The 22,025-nt window shown below is 37.6% G+C and overlaps 1 protein-coding gene across 2 annotated transcripts in view; it reads right to left on the bottom strand.

Moving 5' to 3' along the window:
- LOC126260108 (nuclear receptor coactivator 3) overlaps positions 1 to 22,025 on the bottom strand; it is a 319,207-nt gene that overhangs the window by 54,802 nt on the left and 242,380 nt on the right. For both annotated transcript variants that reach the window (XM_049957341.1, XM_049957340.1), the window contains exons 9-14: positions 16,381 to 17,353; positions 12,333 to 12,858; positions 11,424 to 11,957; positions 3,668 to 3,864; positions 2,201 to 2,341; positions 1,785 to 1,967 (exon numbers count right to left, since the gene is read on the bottom strand). In XM_049957341.1, the coding sequence (XP_049813298.1) occupies positions 1,785 to 1,967; positions 2,201 to 2,341; positions 3,668 to 3,864; positions 11,424 to 11,957; positions 12,333 to 12,858; positions 16,381 to 17,353 (2,554 nt within the window). The remainder of the gene's footprint in view (positions 1 to 1,784; positions 1,968 to 2,200; positions 2,342 to 3,667; positions 3,865 to 11,423; positions 11,958 to 12,332; positions 12,859 to 16,380; positions 17,354 to 22,025) is intronic.

Raw genomic sequence — 22,025 nt, 5'->3', positions numbered from 1 at the left:
GGGAATAAAATCATAAAAACTGTGTCTCGCTCAAGGTGGACAGTCTCCAAAAACAAATATATCTGTAAGCAGACATTGTCAGAAGAGCTTCAACCTCAAGATGATTCTGTAATTATTGTTTACATTACATAAGTTGTATGACTGAAGTCAGTTTCTCACTCAATCATATAGCTCAAATGGGTAATAAACCCTCAAAATAATTTCCTAAGAACTAAACAGAAGGCACCACAGTTTCCATTTATCTTCACCCCTAGAGACTGTGGCATTAACACTCAGATCACTAAACTGGTAAATAGAAGACAACAGATATCTATGAAAGCAAGCTGCACTCTCTCAAGCAGTCAACAACAAAAACTGAGGCCAGGAATTCAAAGACGCTTTGTGGAAAGGATGAGTCTGATAATCAAAACTGTGAATAACAGCAAAAATGGGTCTGCACAGAGGGATAAGAGACTAAAATCACATTCGAAAAGGTGTCTACATCTACAGTCTAAGAAATCCACTACACAGTGTACTTCACCTTCAACCATGCAAAAAAGCTACATAGCAATAGTGGTTGTCCGTAAATACAGCAAGACATCAGGTGCAAAATTTGATATTATTGCAGTCAGAACAGTCATGGCATGCTACTAAAATTATGTCATCAGTTGATTGGCTAATAACTTATTGCCAATGCTTTCACTCAACTCTTCATTGTGTTTCATAGAGCCATTAGAAACGATAACATTACAAATTAATATAAGACAAGCAAATCATAGAAACAATTTGCACACTGCATTAAACAGTAAACTATCACCATACTGCATATAACTTACTGTGCTTAGACTAGTTAAATTTAACCTAGTAAATTATAAAGAAAGCCACAACCTCAGGGAAAGAACTATTGTTTAAATTCTATTAAAATCTTAATATTTACTACATTACATAGCTGTCCCTGTACCCTCATCCCCACCCACCAAAAAAAAAATTACTACCTTAACTACAATACACTATTACCCCTCATGTGGCTCGATAGAAAACACTTCATTTTTGCCATGATGCTAGCAGAAATGTTTGATTCTCAAACCTAGATAATTAGATAATTTGTTACAGGAGTGGCTAATGAGGCACATGTTTTTAATTTTCTTTTGAGTTGATAAGTACTCCCAATTTCTTGCTGTATGTTAAAGGGGTCTTGTTGAATGTCTTTGCTTCAGAGTATATAACTCAATTCTGGAAAATAGACAAGGGGTAAATTCTACTCGACAGTTATTTTTGTGTTATTATTGTGGAAACAACAGCTCAGCTCAGATTTATTTCCAGTATCAGCAACAACAAGCATTAACGAATAAATGTACTGCTAAGTGAATAAGAATTCCATGATCCTGAAGGGGACCTGTGTGAGAGCTGCATTTTATCTATTTTACTTAATTTCTTGTGCTTCTATTAAATAAATACATTAATCAATTTATTTCAACTGTTCGAGAAGATAATTCTGCAAAACAACAATGCTATTTTGCTCAAGCATCTTTCATCTAATAATTTGTTACATATCTGGAAAAGCCTTTTTCAGTATTCTGCAAAATGCAGTCAAAATATGCATGCAAAGTACAATGACTGTGTAGATTAAATTTAACATAACTGGCCAAATCGTATAATGAAAACACTGTTAACAAACTCCTGAAGCTACTGAAGCATATGAACTATCTGAATGAAGTCATTAGTGACTGACATGGTCACTATGTTACAAGCACACATAAACAGAATATAGTGGCTCGGAAGATTTTAATCGTCTAAATCCTCACCTGCAATGATACATTAGGTGCTACAGTGTTATTAAGGAGGCTGTCTATATTTTGCAGACCAGTGGGCAACTGATCTGCAGTGGCATTGGAGGGAATCAGAAGCTGCTGCTGTTGCTGTTGCTGTAGCAACCGTTGCTTCTGCTGCTGCTGCTGGAGGATCTTTCTCTGTTGTATCAGTGCCTGCTGCAACAAAACAGTTCACATATCATCTTATCTTAAACAGAACAAAGATAAATCATAAATAAGACAGCAGAAAAGGCAGACAATAGATAGCACATATTATAATCACAGCGACAAGTAACTATGAAACCAGACACACACATACTTATACCAAACACGTACAAATGCAATATAAGTATTGTTGACGTGATATATGAAAGTCTAACAGAAAGTATCAGGAGACAGATAAGAGTTACCTGATTTAGAACTCCAATCCCATACTGAGGTGCACCTGGTCTCCCAGGCACAGGAGTAGTACCTGCTGGCAGTCCAAATCTGGGCCTCTGATACACAGGTGGAGGTGGGAAGCTGCCCTGCTGAGGAGTCTGATTTGACATCTGGAACAATGTGGTTCGCATTACACATCAGACCACTGACAACTTTCAAAGCAAAGTTACTGAGCAACTATGTGTCTTGGCAGATTTGTGTACCACTCTAAGTCAACTATCACCAAGTGAACATTTTTAATATGTATACAAAACCTGTTATAGAGCAAGAGTATAGATCAAGGTGAAATGAAATGTCGTGTGTCTAGGGCCTCCCGTCGGGTAGACTGGTCGACTGGTGCAAGTCTTTTTAGTTAAGCCACTTTAACGACTTGTGTATTGATGAGGACGAGATGATGACGATGATCATGATGATGAAGACAACACAAAACCCAGTCCCAGAGCGGAGAAAATCTCCGACCCAGCTGGGAATCATATCCAGGCCCCTTTGCATGGCATTCTGCTGCACTGACCACTCAGCTATCGAGGAGGAGACACAGATCAAGGTTAAAAACAGTCGCACACTAATATAACAAAGAAACTGTTTCTGACCACTCAGCTATCAAGGGGGACACATAGATCAAGGTTAAAAACAATCACACACTAATATAACAAACAAACTGCTTCTTAGTAATAAATGCAGGGCTGTTCCTTTTTAGGATAGAAGTTTTCATGCTATCATTTAGCCATAGCCATGCTCTTTAGTTCTCTCATGATAGTTACTTTTGATGCAGTCTGACCTCAGCGATCACTTACTTTCCACAAAGAATAAAATTTCAGTAACCTGAGTTCTATTTTTGTCTTTGGTTTCCCTTATTTATATTTGGCAATGACAAAAAAGTGATCATTGCTTTCTGCAATTTGATTTGTGTTTCTTTTCTAGAATATTTTACAAGCGTACATCTAATTTTTATTCAGGTTATTAAAAAGTGTACCAGTTTTGTTTCAACAACCTTGTATAATCATGGGTGATGTTACAAGTCATGTTTGTACATTGTATTACATGTTCTAGGAAAACATTATCTTGCATATGTTTCCATCATTACAATATCTTTGTCACCAAATGCTGGCAATTAAATTTATTGTTTTCCTGACATTTCACAATTGCATTTTACAGTAAACTTAGTTATCAGAGAAAGCTAGTACACAATGGCTCAATTATCAGCCATGAGAAAAGTGCTGACTGTATATGACAGTGTACGTCCATACCTTAGCTCTTCCATTTCTTGATTAAAATCATTATTTGAGTTACTGTAGTAATAACCTAGAAGGTTCTCTGGAAGACAATCAATCACACAAAAACAGAAAAAATATAAACGCACTCTTCTTACAACCTGTTCACTGTAAATAAAAACCAACAACTAGTAACATACACGAAAGTAGCAAGGAAAAACCTACCGTTGAGGCAGCATATGTTGGAGGTGTTCCCGGCAGAGATACAGTCGGGGAAGAAGGACTCTTCACTGCTGACTCACATAACATGAGAGATTTCTGAATGGCATGAATAGCCATTTTCTCATTCAGACCTTGCTGGTACCCACTATTATTAGGTGATGATTCCATTGCATCCAACATATTCATGATGGCAGATGAATCTGAAAAGAAGAGAAAAAAGGAAACATATTATAACTTCGCAGTCCACAATATTTATAGAGGACTTACAACCAGTATTGCACAGATCATCAAATCACAGAACAAATCTCATACAAATGTTTCTGCTGTCAGTCAATAATAGGATATGGGGAATTAACTGCAGAACAATAATTTCTACGATAAAATTTGCTATGTGTGACCTGTAGTTACATTACTTAGGGTGAGGCACATTCTGTTCGATTTATTTTATCAAAACACAGAGCAATTTACAGAATGACAATTATTTGGCCCTCATTCTCCTGCTCTGCCAATCTCTTCCTCATTTGCACTGAATGGCAGTTTTTCTGACGACCAACAGTTTCACCCCCGACAGAATGGGAAACTGTGGAAAAACACTAAACCACTAATACATATGTTGCCTAATAATATACCGTCACAAGATTCTTAATCTTATAATTAATTGGGATACTTACAGTTTTGGAAGTGGAGGGAATGGCAAGAAATCCTATGAAAAATTACTACGTGCTTTTTCTGAAAACTCCTTTGAACAAATAGTTTGGAAGCCCACTCATGATGGAAATCCATTAGATCTAGTGGCAACAAATAGACCTGACCTTTTTGAGAAAGTTCACCTGGAAACTGGCATAAGTTGACAGGAGATAGCAGTACCAACAATTATTAATAAATTACAAAGAGCATCTGAAACAAGATTTACTTGTTCAGTGCACTAAACACAGAGGAAGTAGTGTTATATCCCATTGATTGCAACAAAGCATAGTATGTGCCATAGTCATCTACAAGAATGGTAGCAGAAGGGACCTACAAAGCTACCGTCTCATCTCACTGAGATCAGTCTGTTGTAGAATCATTTACCTCTGGGCAGGAGCATATATCTAGTTTAGAATAATAGGTGACTGAAAACTGCATAAACATATACCAAATACATTATTGGGGAGGGGGGATATAACTGTCCATAGCTCACAGTCACTACAAAGAAACAAGTCTAAAGAAACAGAGACTACCGCGCAGCTGATGTAAGACAAACATAGGGCTGTAGATACAGACATGTTGAATGAAATGCAATTGGCTGCCAAAAGGTACATGTGTGAAACCTTCAATGATTACTGTAGTATAATTTTATTGAAAGACCTCTCATAAAATGCAAATAAATTTTGGACATTCAAGGACAAATAGTTTTCTATAAGATACATACTATAGATTCCTTTAACAAAACCCTGCAGCCAATGGTAGGAACAAAGCATGGTATATGTCATAATTATCTAGAAGAATGGTAGAAGAAGAGACCTACAAAGCTACCATCTTCTCTCACTGACATCGATTTGTCATAGGAACTTATAACGTGTGGACTCATACATAACAAGGTATCTCAAACAGAATGACCTTCTCATTGACAACCAAAGATTTTAAAAACATCAGTCTTGTAAAACCAATCAGGTGGATACAATATGAGGGGTGAACCAAAAGTGAGGAGAATTTTTCTCGGGCTGTTGGTAGAACATTAGCTGCAAACTCTCCTGCTAGGTGCCTTCACTAGATACGAGTTTGTACCAGTTGCCCTAGAGGCATTAGTGTGGAAACATTATGATGTCAGTGTGACTGTTTTTGAAGGTGCAGTTTCATGTGTTTGGTGATTTATTGATGGCAGACAGTAAATATCAACATGCTGACATCAGGTTCTGTTCCCCGTTAGGAAATCAGCAACAGAGACTGTCACAATGCTTCAAAGGCTTATGGGGAGGAAGCTTCAAGCCCGGCAACAGTTTACAAGCAGTTTTCTCATTATGAAAATTGTCAAATGTCAGATGAAGATAAATTATGACTGGGACATCCCTAGACTTCCAAAACAGATGAGAGCATTGAAAAAAATAAAAAAATAAAAAATCCATCAGGGTGGATGTGTGCTCAGCAACTGTGAAATGATTATAATCTGGGTTGAAAACAGCGAACAGTCACGTATCAATCTGCATTTTATTGCACATCTAACTAGATTTCAGCTGTAGTATAGTGAGTGATCATCAGTGCATTTAGTAGCAATTTGAATAAACCCGGAAAGCATGTATATACACATGATGTTAAAATGACCTTAAAACTGGAATCTACTAGATCTCCAATATAGTAACAATGATACATGATTGTTTTCTGCATTCATCCCTGCTTATGAAAAAATCAGTGTTGCATTCACCTTTGATCATTGTAGAACAACTGACAAATTCATAGAACTATTGGAATATCCTGGCATTCATGCCAATGAATGTTGACTGAAGATTTGAATATGAATGGTGTTGCAGAAAAATTTGATAAGCATGTGCACACAGCCAATCATTTGTGTATGTGCCAGGAATTTAAAAAAAAACAGCCAGAAATTGATCTAGATTTTTACACATAGTAATCACCAGTGGCAAGTCGTGGTGTTATGGATATGATGCAGAAACCAAGCAAAAATGCAGCCAGTGAAAGACCCCTTCATAACCACGCACAAAGAAAGCAAGGCTGGTGAGATAAAGTTTTTCTTTTTTTTTTCTTTTTTTTTCCCATGGGGATCACATACCATGAATTTGTTTCCCAAGGTGTCACACTTAACCAACATTACTATCTTCAACTGTCAAAGCAATTACATGAAGCAGTGAGGAAAAAAGACCCAAAATAATGCCCCTACAGACAAAACATTGAGTGTCAGGCAGTTTTGGGCCATGACATGGGGAGAAAAAATACATAAATATATCACTCGAGGCACTAAACAACGAGTGTAAAAACTGTTTCATCAATAATGAAAAAATGTGGGAACAAGTGTATTATGTCCAGCAGAGATGATAAAGTGTTGAAAATGTTTTGTCAAATGCACGATGTTTTTTAAAACAATTCTCATTATTTTTTGCCCAATCCTCATATTTCTTGAATTCTGAAAAACATTTGACTCAATACATCAACACTTACCAACAAAAAATGATCATACAATTATAAATCAAAATGTGTGATTGGATTGAGGATTTTTTGGTTATGAGAAAGCGGAATATTAGAAATAATAAAAGTAACTGAAATGGAAATAGTATTGGGACCCTTGGTCTTCATGTCATATGACAATATTAATAGTAAAGCCCAACTTTTCACATATCATCTGCCTCATAAATCTGCACAAATATCCAATCAGTTCTTGATGAGTTTTCAAAGAGGTGCAAAGGAAAGTAGTATCTTGTGACTACAGTACCAATGAGTCACAACTGGAATCAATCAATTCATACAAATGCCTGGGTGTAACAAATTGTAGGGATGTGAAATGGGACTATCACAAAGGTAAGATCATAGATAAAGCAGGATACTGGGAAAATGCATTCAGTGTACAAACACTTGTGCATCCCATCTTAGAATATTGATCAGGTTTGTAGGGCTCATACCAAGTAGGACTAAAAGGTGACATTGAATGTGTATAAGTAAGGGAAGCATGGATGGCCATGGGTTTGTTTGACTCATGGTAGAGCATCATGGACATGTGAAAAACCTCAATTGGCAGAGGCTTGAAGATAGACACCAATTATCATGCAAAAAAGTACTTATGAAGTTTCCAGAAACAGTATTATGTGAAGAATCTAGGAGTAGACTTAGGCACCATTTGTATCACTCCCATTGGGACCACAAACACAAGGATGGACTATTTACAGCACACACAGAGGCAGTCAAGCAGTCATTCTTCACAGACCTCATACACAAATGGAATGAAAAGAAACAGTAACATGTGGTGCAATAGTAAGTTCCCTTTACTGTACTTTCTCAATGGGCAGCAGAGTATGTATGTTGATGTAGGTGGAAGTCACCACAAATAAATAATAAAAAATGTATTGACCTTCAGGTCATTGCATGATTATTAGTGGAACAAAATCATTAATTACATGAAGGAACCAACAACCACAATACAAGCTTTTGTGATTCACAATAATTATTTACAAGGGCAATGGACAGTAGTCATTCACGTACAATGTGGCAGTTTTTATTCATTTCTGAAAAATTTCCTGACTATACACAACTCTTTATTTTCACATTAGGAATATGACATGTAACTGCACTGACACAACTCTCACCAGACCAGCTAAATTTAAAAAATCAAGCAGAATGTAAAACATGTAGTGCATCATTCTAGGAAGATAATATGTGAGCTTAGAGTCCACACTATTCCATAGCAACAGAATACCTGAAAGCTTATGAATAGTTTCAGTTGTGGTTATGTGCCTGCCTACTGCTACATGGAAGACTTTTATTGGCAGACTTTTATAGTGAGTGGTTCTCTTTATTCGTTCCATTATTTTCATTCCACCCACAACTTTCCACATTCATATTTATTCTGAAAAAAATAAAAATGTCTTGAAAAAGGTACATAGTGTTCTTTAGCTTGACTATTTCCCTAAATATGTTTGACAAACAAGAATAGCTATGCAGGCTTCACAAATCTTTCCATTTCACCATGTCAAAATTCTTTTGTGCTATGTTTCAACTATCCTCAGAATGCACAAATTTTTAATGTTTGTGTATAGATTTATATAACGATGGGAACAACCAAATTAAAATAATGGATTCAGTCAACTGTTGGAAAAAAAATTGATTTATTCAGTTGTATAAGGGACATTCAACAAACTACAGAGACAGAATAAAAAGGTATATTTTTACAAAATGAGATTTTTACTACTCCTCAATGCAATCCCCATCAATATCAATATAATGATGAGCTAGTATTTTTATACCTGATGCAAAAGTGTCTTTTATCTTGTTGTCTGAGCCACTCTTCCACAAGCTTTTTGACCTCCTCATTGCTGCTGAACTTTTTCCCATGAAATGCCTCCTTGAGTGGACCAAACATACACAAATACAAAGGAGTCATATCTGAACTGCAGCGAGGAAGTGGTAGTATCTCCCAACTATTTTTTTCAATGGTTTCTTGGGTCATCTGGACGATGGGTAGGTGAGCATCGTCATGTGCAATATCACGCTTTTTCTTTGAGATCTGCAACGTTTTTCGCTCATTACTGGTTTTACTTTGTTTGTCAGTATGCCTGAGCAGTAGGTACTGTTTACTCTAAGCTGATCTTCCAAATAATCACAAAGGATGACACCTTAAGCATCCCAAATGATGGTCAACACTATTTTTTCCGCCGATGCTTGTGTTCCAGTTTCCTTTAGAACAGGTGAGCTGTGTGCTTACATTTCTTGCTTTCTTTTTTGGACTCTGGTTTGAAATAGTAACCTAAGTTACACCACATGTTAAAATCTTGTTAAGAAGAGGGTCACCTTACATTTCACAGTGTTCTTTCAAATCTGTCTTGTTTCTTTGTGTTGTTATGTTAACTCTTTCAGGACCCACCTTGCACTTGTTTTGCTATACTTGAGCTTCTTACTGATAAGGTTATTAACTGTGCCAACACTTACTGCAATGGTTTCTGCTATATGTTGAAACATAACATGTATATCTCTACAAACAATGTCCTCAATGCAGTTTTCAAACAAAGGAGTTGGCACTCCAAAAAAAGTGGCTGGAAAGGATGTTCCCCGTCAATCAGAGTCAGAGGTTCAACCATTTTTCAACTGTTCTATCCACTTATAACAATTTATGCAGATTGTGCAACTTTTACCATACTGTAAAAGCATTGGAGAAAAGACTTTAGCCAGTTTTTCACCTTCAGAAAGCAAACAACAGAACACTGAACATTGTTCAACTAATATGGGAACTTCAAACTGACATGACATTCTCAAGTGCAATGCTGAGGTTATAAACAAAACAAGTTGTATCTATCAGCTTTTCTCAGCTCATCCCAGTGATGCCAACTCATGGAAGTACAATGCTCCTCCAGCAAACTGTTTCATATCTACAGCAATTCCTCTCTTTAATTATTGAATGCTCCTCATGGTTTTATGCATTGGTTGAATTATTCATTCCTTTTTTTTCATTGAAACCAGTCTGTGTATGCAACCAAATGAAACCAATTAATTCAGTTGGTTGTACTTTTATATATCGATTGGATTATTATTACTCATTCATTTCTTTAAAGCAAAACCAGTCTGTACAAGAACCAAATGAAAACAATGACATGATCCCCAGCGCATTCAGTTAAGAGGGGAAACATTTGATCATTTTGGCATTGTTAAGTTGTGCTGTGTTATCATCATTATCATTATTATTGTAATTCCAAAACCCGCTTTTTATTTGGGGCCAATAAGTAGCTTTTAGTTTGGTTTTTTGTCCACATCTACAAATAACCATGCCTGGGCCAAAATGCTGAAATGCGCAGTGGCACAGAAATCATATGACTGGATAGAAATTCACTCTCATGATACATTTCTTGTGTGTGTGTGGGTGGGGGGGTGAGTATCTGACTAGTGATTGTATATACTGAGAGTGATTTAAGTCATTAAGCAATTGACAAACTATATCTTGCATGCTTTCTGTTTGCATCACCTCAGCTTTTGCTGAATGAGAATTATTGGCGATGGGTGTAAATCAGCAGAAAAAAACAGTGCTTCAATAAATTTAAATAAAAGAGTAATTGTTCGTCTTTTTAAATTAAATTTATAATGTAGTGCCTGTTATTGACCTTTAACAACCAACTAAAAAGTCCATATTTAATGCTAGAAGTATGACAAATTTGCATTTAAGTAAAATAGAGAAGCACTGTATCATCAAAAGCCACACACAAAAAAGGAAAGAGAGAAAACTTGCTAGCTTTTGGAGCACATCCTTTCTCAAGTTACAGGAGGCTGGAGAGGATAGCTAGTGGCCTGGAGAGGGGCAGCCGATTTGCTGGCTAGGAATGTGGGAAGAAAGCGTGGTATGTGCACATGCTACACACATGATTCATAGGTGTCGGAGCCAGCAGTGAGCAGTGCATAATGAAGGTGATATGGAGAGGTGAATTAGTGATAGGAAAGGGGAATGGGGAGCTGTTGGATGGAAGGTGTGAGGACAGTCAGTTAACAGAGGTTGAGGTCAGGATGGTTCCGGGAGCAAAGGTTTTTTTGTGTGTGCATGTTGATGAATCAACGCTTCTGCTTTCGATGAGAGGTCTCCTTTAATCCCAAAGCATTTAAGTTCTACCAGAATTATGCAACTATAATTGTAGTCAAGTAAATAAATATATAAATTTTAAAAATATTTCATTTTCTGAAATATACTTTTATCCATCTCTGCTTGAAATAAGATTTGTCTCAAAATAGTTGTCAACCCTAGTCAAGGTCCATGCAAACCAAAAAGGACAAAAAAGTATGCAAGTGAAACCATTAAAAACAAGAGAGTGAATGAAAAAACATTCATATAGTTGATGTAGCCAGAGAGGCTACTTTCTTTCAGTTGTTTCATCCAACTCAAAAAAATCAAGTGAATGAAAAAACAATTGGTTGTTAAAAACAGTCGGTTATCTACAATGTGCCTCACATGTTTCTAATGCTTGGTGAATACTGCTATTTTGGCTGCCACCATCTACATAAATATTATGTAACTTGGGAAGTGAATGTACACAGAAATGTTTGTATTGGAAGGATTACAGTTTTTTGGAACACTTACCATCAGGCACAATATCAATAACTTGGTCCAGCAGATCAGATAAAACGGGATCTGATGACTGGTTATCCCATGTACTGGGACTACTGACACCAGATCCAGAAACAGATCGAAAATCTACAGTTGTGGCTCCTGATACCGGGATATTGAAACTACTTTCAAGTTGGTTCAGTTGTCCACGCTGTTGTTGCACTTGTTGCTGCTGCTGCTGTTGCTGTTGTTGCTGTTGCTGTTGCTGCACCTGCTGCTGTGCCTGTTGCTGAGATGACTGCACTTGCTGTTGCTGTGCCTGTTGCTGCTGCTGTTGTTGTTGTTGCGATGGCTGTTGCTGAACTTTTTGCTGCTGTATACTCTGTTGCAGCAGCATGTTACTTTGTTGATGATCTTGCTGCGTGAGCATCTGGTTGAGGAATGGTGTGGCACTAGGCCTGTTAGGCTGTGGCCGAACCTGTTGCCTTGACACATCAGTTACCTGTTGTGTTGGCCGTGCAGTAGCTACAGTCGAGGATGGAGGTTGCACATTTCCACTTGGCCAGCCTGGATGCACAGACACAAACATATACAGTAAAAATCACTATAAAGATCCTTTGGTTTTTGCCGACAAAACTTACAAAAAAATAATTGACTAAGTGTTAATTATTAATGAACCATGACTACCTACATTTAAAAATTAACTTTCTATGTCTTTCAGCTACCATGAGAGACATAATATAGACAATATCTCAGAGCAGCAGTGCTTCACTGTATCTATATTACATATTATCTAGGGACCAAGCAATTAAAATATATTTAGCAGTAATGTGGATCTGATTTATGTGAAAGAAAATGTGATGTTTTAGATTTTGCCAATTTTCTCCTGTTAAAACAGCAAAATTAAGCAACCCAATGAGAAACAGTCTCCAAATGACTTACTGGGAGTTTGAGGCTTGCTGACACGTGGTAGTATCTCTTGTGGTGTAGCCGAGATGACAGAAGCAGGTATAGGTGGGATGGTGGCTGGTTGCGATGGTTCTTTTGCCAAAAGCGATGCAAGCATTTTGTTGCGCTCCCACAACTTGCTCGTCCCAGCTGCAGTGCCACTTCTCGACACTCCCGGAGGAGCTCCAGAAGGTCCACCAAGCCGCATCTTTGCAGATGAAACTCCCGATTCATCTCCGTCATCACTCGGCCGTTTGCGTCCTCCAATCAGTGATGATACTGTCAAGCTGCCAGTGACATCAACACCCACACCTGCCCCAGAAGGTGGAGATGGAGAAGGGTTGCGGAAACCGAGGCTCTCGAGCAGAGGGTCATCATCACGATGCTGACCAGTATCGGGCCCTACTTGAGGTTTGCTCTCTTCATCTTGTTCTTTTAGTAGTTGTTGCAGCAGTTCATTCTGTTTCTTCAAACCAGCTCTCTTCTCTAAATCATCATCATCACTTTTCTCATTAAGCAGCTGTAAAAAATCGTATTTAAGTGTCACAAAAGGCAATATACATTTGAAGCCACAGATGGCAGTACATAAGATGACATTTATTTGGTACAGAAATATAATGTAACTGACATGCCATTACATGTGAGCGGTGACACCACTGATATTTCTTGATAAAGAAATTACACAACTGATGAGGGAGATGAGGCTGCAAGTACATGCAGTTTGAAAGATTTCTGAAATATTATATGACATGCAAGCAAGTGGCTGGCATCAACGTAAGAGTTAGCAAAAATCCCTCTAATTGAACATCATTTAAGTTCTTAATTTATGCAGTTCATAGCATTTCTGCTCTGTCATACTGGATTACATCTACTGTGTTCAAGGAAAATGGTTTCCACTCCATCCCCCCCGCCCACCAATTCCTCAATTTCATCATAACTGCCACAACTCATACATTTAACTCCTACGACTGCTACTGGTTAATTACGTTTGTGCAAACATCAACAACAACAATTTCTATAAATGTCATATGTGTGCTCTCAGTAACCAACTATAAAAGGTTACAGACAGAAGCAGAATTCATCTTTCACACTGCAAAACAATTGATTGTTTTGTGGGTGTCATTAACTCTGAGCCAGAAAAGTGTTATCTGAAAAAGTGTAAGTGGAAAAATGGAGCACTGAGGGTAAAACAGGGAAAGGTGGAAGGAAAATTTATATTAGCTTTAAAAACGTTACAGTGGAGTATTCCCGACAGTGAAACAAACATTACATATGAAAGCTGTGGATCAAATAGGATTTAAGTTTCAGTCTTGCGCATGAATTTTAACTTACCCCTAATGTTTGAGAACCATCAATAATCAGTCAAAATTTTATTTTTGATCCTTACCAAATTGCCAGTTTTTTTAAATAAATAAATACCAGGTATTTCTTTTTCAAAAGAAGGAACTGTAACACAAGCTTATTGTTAATGCAGCCACACAACTATTATCATTTAGTCTTTGACTATACGTAAAACACACCCCTCTATCTATTTTTGACATTGCATTGGAATAAAGACTTACAATAAGCCTTTGCAATTGTTAACAGCCAAAAATTAATTTGATAAAGTTTGTTTTAAATTAAATAACGAGTGAGAATAATTTCATTCATCTTGAGTTCAAAACTTCCAAATACTTTCATCAGATCTGCAGAGAAAATACAATTATCCAGAGCAGCCTATATACATGGTGTTCAAAAATAGAAGTGTCCCCTATTCTTACAACAGATATTGCTGATCAAAACTAGAAATAGAAGATCCTACAAACATATGACTGGAATAAAATACTTGTTGAGCTATACACCATTTTACTTGTCGAGAACAGTCCACACTCATTTCTTATTGGTTGTATTTGTCTCCATACTTTAGCCAGTAACTTTAACCGACCAGCATACACCATGTATGCCAAATGATGTCCTCTAACACCACATCCCACATGAAAAAGAATCCAGCACATTGTTCCAGCAACTAGCAGATACCGAACAAGAACAAATAAAATTATTTCCCACACTGGAACAATGCTCTTATTGTTCTTCTTCATAAGGAAAAGAAAGACGTATTAGTGGGCTTTCCATAATCAAGATGTTTATTTCAACATTATCAGTGAAAAAGAATTGCTCTTTCTTCTACATCTTCATAATGTGTATGCTGTGAACACTCCCATCTTCCACAATGATAGCATCACTGTTCACAGGGCAGTGGCAATCCACATGCTTGCAATATGGAAGCTCAACAGGATTTAATCGACAATAAGTGGATTCAGCTGGATATGGAATTCCTGAAGATATTTGTGAACTCTCTACTTTGTCGAACTGCGACCATTATTATGGCTAGAGGTGTTGTTACACAGGATTAGCTACATATCTTCTCTGGGCGATGAATTTTTTGCCTCATGTGCTTACGATCAATTGCTGATATTTCGTACTTGAGGCAGCTGAAGATGATCAGCAAAAGAAATAAAGTGAGGAGTAAAATTAGCTTCGACTGTTGTGGTAAACACTACATGAGTTTTCAAAATGAACAATCTGATGTGTCTGATATGGAATGTTTACAATCAATGCCTATACTAATATGAAAAGGATACCTTGCTACTCACCACACAGAGAAGCAATTGAGTTGCAGGCAGGCATTTATATGTATCATTGAAGAAGGTGTGCCTATCTGCAACTCATCACCTCCCCCATGTGACGAGTAGCAATCTATCTTTTCCATATTGTTGTTGCTCCTTGCTAGACTTTCCATTATTTGACAGTTCACACTCAGTGAGCCATGAGCTTTTAATGTAAAAACAATTCAAAAGCTGAGGTGTTATCTGTGAACAATAGAGAACTGATGTGGAGGTGGATGGGCCATGAAGACATAGTAACAGATTGCAGGTGAACCAAGAAAGTACTTTAATGGATGCCAAGAGATAAGAGATGATGGAAGTTGTGACCTAATGTAAGACAGGAAAATGATATTAAAAATATGCAGGAGCAGTATTGATGCGTATGACTGAAGGTCAGGTAATTGGCCATTGCTTTATAATCAGGAACTTAAGCTTTCAGTGTACACATGCCTGAATTAAAGATAAACAAATGAATTTTTGAAGCCACAGTATTGATCAAAACGTAATTTACTGGCAAAGTAGGAATTTTATGTTGAAACTTTGTTCAAAATACACATTTTATTATTTGATATCTACTTCACTATCTGAATTTTTAAAGGCTACTGAGTGCCCACTGCATTTATTGTTGAAAATATTTTCTGTTGTCTGTGGTGAAACTGTGTATTTATGATTTCCACTATGTTACATAATTTTTCTAATGATCAACTGATAAAAATCTAACAAACAGATCTACACAGAAAGTTACCAAATTTGAGTGTGCCACCTTGGTCCACAAAAATCATTTTTGTTTATGTTTCACACTAACTTCAGCTGCTGGACTGCCACATGTAACCCATTACGTACATCACAGAATGAAAAAGGTTCCACATAGGTTTGCATAAAATTTAAAAAGAAAGTAACATTTGTGAGACATGGTCAGTATTCCCAAAAAGTACAGTACTGCAGTTTTGAATACTCACACTACTGTTCTACCAATAATTTACAAATTTCAACAGCATCAAAAAAAAAAAAAAAAAAAAAAAGGTTGAAATGGCTCTGAGCACTATGGGACTCAACTTCTGAGGTCATTAGTCCCCTAGAACTTAGAACTAGTTAAACCTAACTAACCTAAGGACATCACAAACATCCATGCCCGAGGCAGGATTCGAACCTGCGACCGTAACGGTCTCGCGGTTCCAGACTGCAGCACCTACAACCGCACAGCCACTTCGGCCGGCTCAACAGCATCACATAAACAGTGTCTACAAATTGTTTATGTCTCTGGTATGAAACTACAACATCTCAAATCATTTACATTCATTTGTATTCCATAACTAAACAACAACAAAAATTATATTTTAGTTAAATCATAGTTTAGAGATTGTATGACATAATTTGTGTTTATCAAAAAATCTCACCTTCAGTAGCATGTTGTTGCCAGTAGAACTATGACCCGACATCCTAGGAGCATCTGCCTGAAGTCTTCCACCAACAGATCCTCGGCCAGCTGCTCCTGCACCAGCTGGTACCTCATCACTGCGGGCATCTTCATCATCATCCTGATTGAGCAGACCCTTCAGAATTCGGTGCCTGTTCCTCACGTCAACATCACCAACTTGCCCTCCTGCATCTCCAGTACTCACTTCATCAGCACTCGTACTCTGACGCTTTGTGAGCAGAAGGTTTCGAAGTCTGCGACCAGAGTCCCCCGGGGCCAAACCGCCGTCAGAACTGCCATTTACATTAGCAGACTCTTGCACCCCGGATTTCGATTCTTCTGTCCCGTCAGAGCAGAAACTTCCGTCTGGCCCCTGCTCCTGCAGGGGGCTGAAAGGAAACGAGTTAGCAAATGGGTGAGCAGGAGTGGAGACTCTTGCAGCGGGGCTGGTTTGGTGAACATACGGGTTCAGTGGGCTAGCGCACACACCACCAGATGGACTATATCCCGCACCACTCGGTGGACGGGGATTTGGGGTCGATACGGGTGTCAAGCTCTGGCTCTGTCGCGAATCGGGCCGGCGGTCCCATCCGGACTGGGCTGCGTTGACACTGCTACCGTCAGGACTCGTTTCTCCTCCACCTACTATATCCCAAGTAGAACTCGGGAAAAAGTCAAAGTCATTGAGGCCGATTTCAGTGGAATACGTGTGGTAGGCGGGACTGTTCGCATCACTCGTAACACTGCCAAACCCACTGGAGTTTGTACGCCCACCCACACTTCCTACCGCACTTACTTGACCGTTCACAGCACTGCTCATAAGTGGTCCTCCAACTGAACCATTACCGTCACTAGGTGAAGTGCCGAAGCTGGGGTTTCCCTGTCCAGTTGACGTCGCCGAACGCGGAGAGTTGGAGAGGTGGCCACACTCCGGAAGAGGGTTCTCAGAGTCTCTGCAGCCAGGAAGCACGCCGGGAGGAAAACACGAACAGGGAAAAAGAGAGAAATGCATCAGTAATGTGTCAAATTAACATGGAAGCAACCATATCACAACAAGGCACTGATGTTAAATAGTATAGATTGTTAAGTAAGGAATGGGAGCACAACTGGTGTAAGAGGATAATATATGCAGATGAAATTGATACCTGAACCACATATGTATCAACAGGTCACATTGTTGAACACACACGAACACTGCACATAGCACACAAGTGTCAAGCAATCTGCATAGGAAAAGACCATCCTTCAAATACGTTAAAATTTTTTCTTGATAACTTAATTTCACTAAGGAAGCACATCGCCTTTAGATAGAAGCAAAGCCAACACACAAAACGCACAAGAGTTTATGTGGGGTGGAGGAGGAGGAGGAGGAGGAGGAGGAGGAGGAGGAGGGGCATCAGCACAAGTGAGAGAGAGGGAGGAATCTAGATGATGGGATGGTAGGATGGACAGTACCAAATAATACTGTTATTAGAAAACAATCAAATTTGGTGTAAAAACTTCTCGGTAATAGACAGAATACAATAGAATTGGCATATTTGGGGGCAACATGCAAAAGAGGTTGCTATAATGTTTCCTTACAATGTTAAGGATTAAGTACCCACCACTACGCTTCCATCACTCAAATGGAACTCATAACGTTAATAAATAATCCTTGCAAAAATACTATTAGGTCCAATACTCCTTATTTAGTACATTAAGTACTTCGGCATATTTTGTTTCATATGGAAACAATTGGTGAGGATATCCTGTAATTATCAAAAGTAGAAGGTTCACTTTGCACCTGCAGCTCCCTTGACTGTTATTAACTCTGCAGTCACCATATTTCAACAGAGAGAAAGGTTTCATGTGTAACATCCATATGCAGCAGCACTGTCACACTGTTTGGTTGATAACAATGCTATTTGTTGCACTCACAGCTTGCATTTTTCATTACATACAGTAAATTGGGGGATGACACAAAGCAGTACTACAGAGTGAAAAATCTCTGTTATTGTTTAAAGCAGAGTATGTAAGGCTGTTCTAGGTGCTTGCTGCAGCTATACAATGAAATAATCCCACCTCATGTAATACTGTAGTATTTACATCATTGAGGGACTTTAGGAAAATGACAAGTCTCATCTGTCAACTGACACAGTTACCTACATTGCTGCAGCTGCTTCGATTGTTCTTATTAGCAGATAATCTTACGTAAAATGAATTAAGTATTACATGTTTTATGCAAGAGTAATGTTACAATTACAGATCTGTTATTACCCAGATGTTTATTCACTGGATGTCATGCCAATTCACTAAATAAAAAGCATTTTAATCGAGACATATATTGACTGGCTGCATCTTATTACAGATAGAGGGAATACTTCTCTGAAATCATTCCTCTGTCGTGTTAAAATCAAGTCATTTATGATCCTAGTGAAGAAAGAACAGAAAATGATAATGGTCCAATTTACAATTAGAAGAGCATGATTGACCAACAAGAAGCTTCCTCACACTATCATTAGACATACAACAATAAAGAATGTTTTTTCAATGAAATGAGTAAACCTTCATTAATACATGTGGTGACTTCATCTCACATTGTGAATGAATTTGTGAATTAGTAGTAATACAAAATATCACAACCACCTAACACTCTTGAAATTTTGTGTGCCCCCTATATCTTTCCCATAACTTAACACAAGGCTCTGAAGTACCAAATTTGAAAACTTTGAAAGATCTCAAGGAATGTCAGGATATTCTGAAGAAGCTGGCTAGGGAGTCAGTAAAGAATGCCCAGCTTAACTCTTCTTCTTCAAGTGATGTGACAGTAATATTTAGAGAAGAAGATTGTTGTGAACAGACGATATGAAGAAAAGTTTCAGGTGTGCTTGAATAGCCCTCTTTCATGCAATGCCAATTTAGTAGCTGTCAAGAATCAGGAATTTTCCATCATCTGTTCTTAACAATTAACCATTCATGAAAGATTTTTAATTAAATGATCCATAATGGCTATAAAATACTTTTATTCAAAGTCAGAACTTGTTTCGTGTCAACTAAAGATGCAACCTCAGGTGATATTTTCAAAAATTAATAGAAAAACAAATTGTTTTACAAAAGATTATTAACAATGGTCAGAATGATAACAGGATACTAAAGTATAGTAATGTACAAGAATACTTGGAAAATACTCACAATGATTCTATTTACCAGCTCATAGTGGAAAGACAATTACCTTTAAGTTATAAGTTATCATATAGAATCTCTGTGAGTACTTTCCAAGTATTGTTATACATTAGTATACTTCAGTACCCATTTATTCTTCATTGTTCAGAATTATTTGTAATTTTTTTCTTTTTTATCTTTGTATAGATCACCTAAGGAAGCATCCTTCAATTGATGTGAAATCAGTCGTGACTTTGAATAAAATTATTTTACAGCCACTGCAGATCATTTCACTCAAAATGCTGTGGTTGCCTGCAATTTAAAATAAGATTTGTGAAGGACAAAACACTGCACCTTTGCAGAAAAAATGCGTTACACATAATGCACTAAACTACAGCTAAAATCAGTCTTGACCGTAAACTTACACATTCAATCAATATATTAGACACAACATCTGAAGTAAAGACACATTGGTGGAAAGACACAGAATAGATATCTACAGAGTTGCTGAAGGAGCCACCATTTAACTACGAAAATTATCTTCCCACCATATTGTCAGTTTTCCTTGGTTCGTTTCAGCATAAAACACCACGTGGAATACACAAAATATTTAATTATACGCTGAGTAAAACTGTTTCCAATATTCTATCACTGCATCATTATGCCCATGATAAAGAACCTGAGCCAGCCAACTGTTCTTATATTTCATGCAAATGATGATCAATGTGACAAGAACACTAAAAATAAATAAATGACTGTACTTCATATGAGATCTGCATTACAACTGATGGGATGTTCACCACTGATAGTGGACAGATTTCAATTTTTAACAACTGCCATTGCTCTGTCTCTGTAAAGTAATTATAAACAACGTTGCCGATCACAATGTACAGAATACCATTTGTCAGTCAAATGTTCTGTATCTACTGCCCCTTTGCTCTTATCCTTACACAACCAAAAGCAATGTTTCACAACTCACTGGCATCATCAGAATGAATGATTCATTTCAATTAAATGGAAACCTAATCATCATCAAAATTTGGAAAACTATATACTCAATGTGAGGCCTGCCTGCAACACTGGTTACATAATTACCTTTGCCACACAACATGCCAGTGTTAACAGTAATCACTCTCCTCCATCAGAAGAAGCTGCAGTATGATGCAGGTCTCACTGAATTATAGAAAATACTGTATAAATCTAAAGAAGGTTGCACTTTCACTAACAATCTGGGCATAAATAGTATGGACACTCTGGTATGTAGCTTATGAAACTACCATACACCAAACCTATTTTACAGATTCCTGACTTTAGCTAGGGTGCATGAAATTGTCTTAGACACTATTAGCATTTATCAAGTGCACAAAGTGCAACTATATCACATACTGAGCAGACTTGTACTTAAAATGGTTACGGAGTCATAGAAGACCTTTTCATAAGGTAGGACCCGAAAATACAGGCTGAAATTACAACCATGCAGTTCACTTACAAAGATACATACTAGATGGGGAATAGTCTCTTGTAAACCCATCTACATTTATAAGCCATGTATGCTTAAGTCACATCTTTTTATCTACAAAAATTCATTGAATTAACTGGATGCAAGTAACATTGCAACATATTACATACTATTGTTTAGGCACAACCAAGGGGGTCAACTTCAACAAGTTACTGTAGATTATTAAACACGCCACAGACAACAGGCTGACATACACAAAGGAATGTGCACACAATAGTGCATAATAAGTTACTCTCACTTGCATCCAATGGATTCAATGAACTGGGACAGATACTTGAAGTGACATAACCATGCAAAGCTGACTGACGTTTGTTGCTTTCCTCATAGCTTGGGGAATGTAATTTTCCGAGCCACCTCAAGACAAGAAAAATTATTTTATCTGTTAACAATATGACCCTGTAATTCATCACTTTATACAAGCAGAAAAGAAAGATCTTGCAAACTGTGATGTAAGTACTTGCCCATGATTTAAAGGGGACTTGCTTTCAGCTGAACTAAGAACTCAAACCACTTTCGTATTTTGACAGATGCATATGCTACTGTTAAGGTAAGGTTGAAGAGTACAATCATGAAGGTCTCATTTGTGAACATTTTGTTTGCCTCTTTACTCCATAATTTTTGACCAGCAGAAAACTGAAGACTTCATACAAACCATATGCTAGCTTCATCTGTTGTCAGCATTTGCAATTAAAAACAATCCTGTAACACAGTTGGAACTACACCACTGTTAAATGTGCAGTTTGTTTCTCATGCTGTATTTTGCATATACAACGAATGTGGACAATGCCAGCACTTGTGATGTAATTTAAGTTTTATTACATAAAACATTTAAACATTATACTAGTTCTTTAATTTGATAGTGTCTCGCATTTTGGGCCACATGCAGTGTCAATCTGTCTTCTTCTCTTCGATACAAGAAGTGGAGCTTCATACTTTCACCTGCTGCAAATAGCAAACTGACTCTA

This window comes from Schistocerca nitens, chromosome 5 (genome assembly GCF_023898315.1).
Source record: "Schistocerca nitens isolate TAMUIC-IGC-003100 chromosome 5, iqSchNite1.1, whole genome shotgun sequence".
NCBI classification, from domain to species: domain Eukaryota; kingdom Metazoa; phylum Arthropoda; class Insecta; order Orthoptera; family Acrididae; genus Schistocerca; species Schistocerca nitens.
This window is presented reverse-complemented; position numbering and strand designations above follow the sequence as displayed.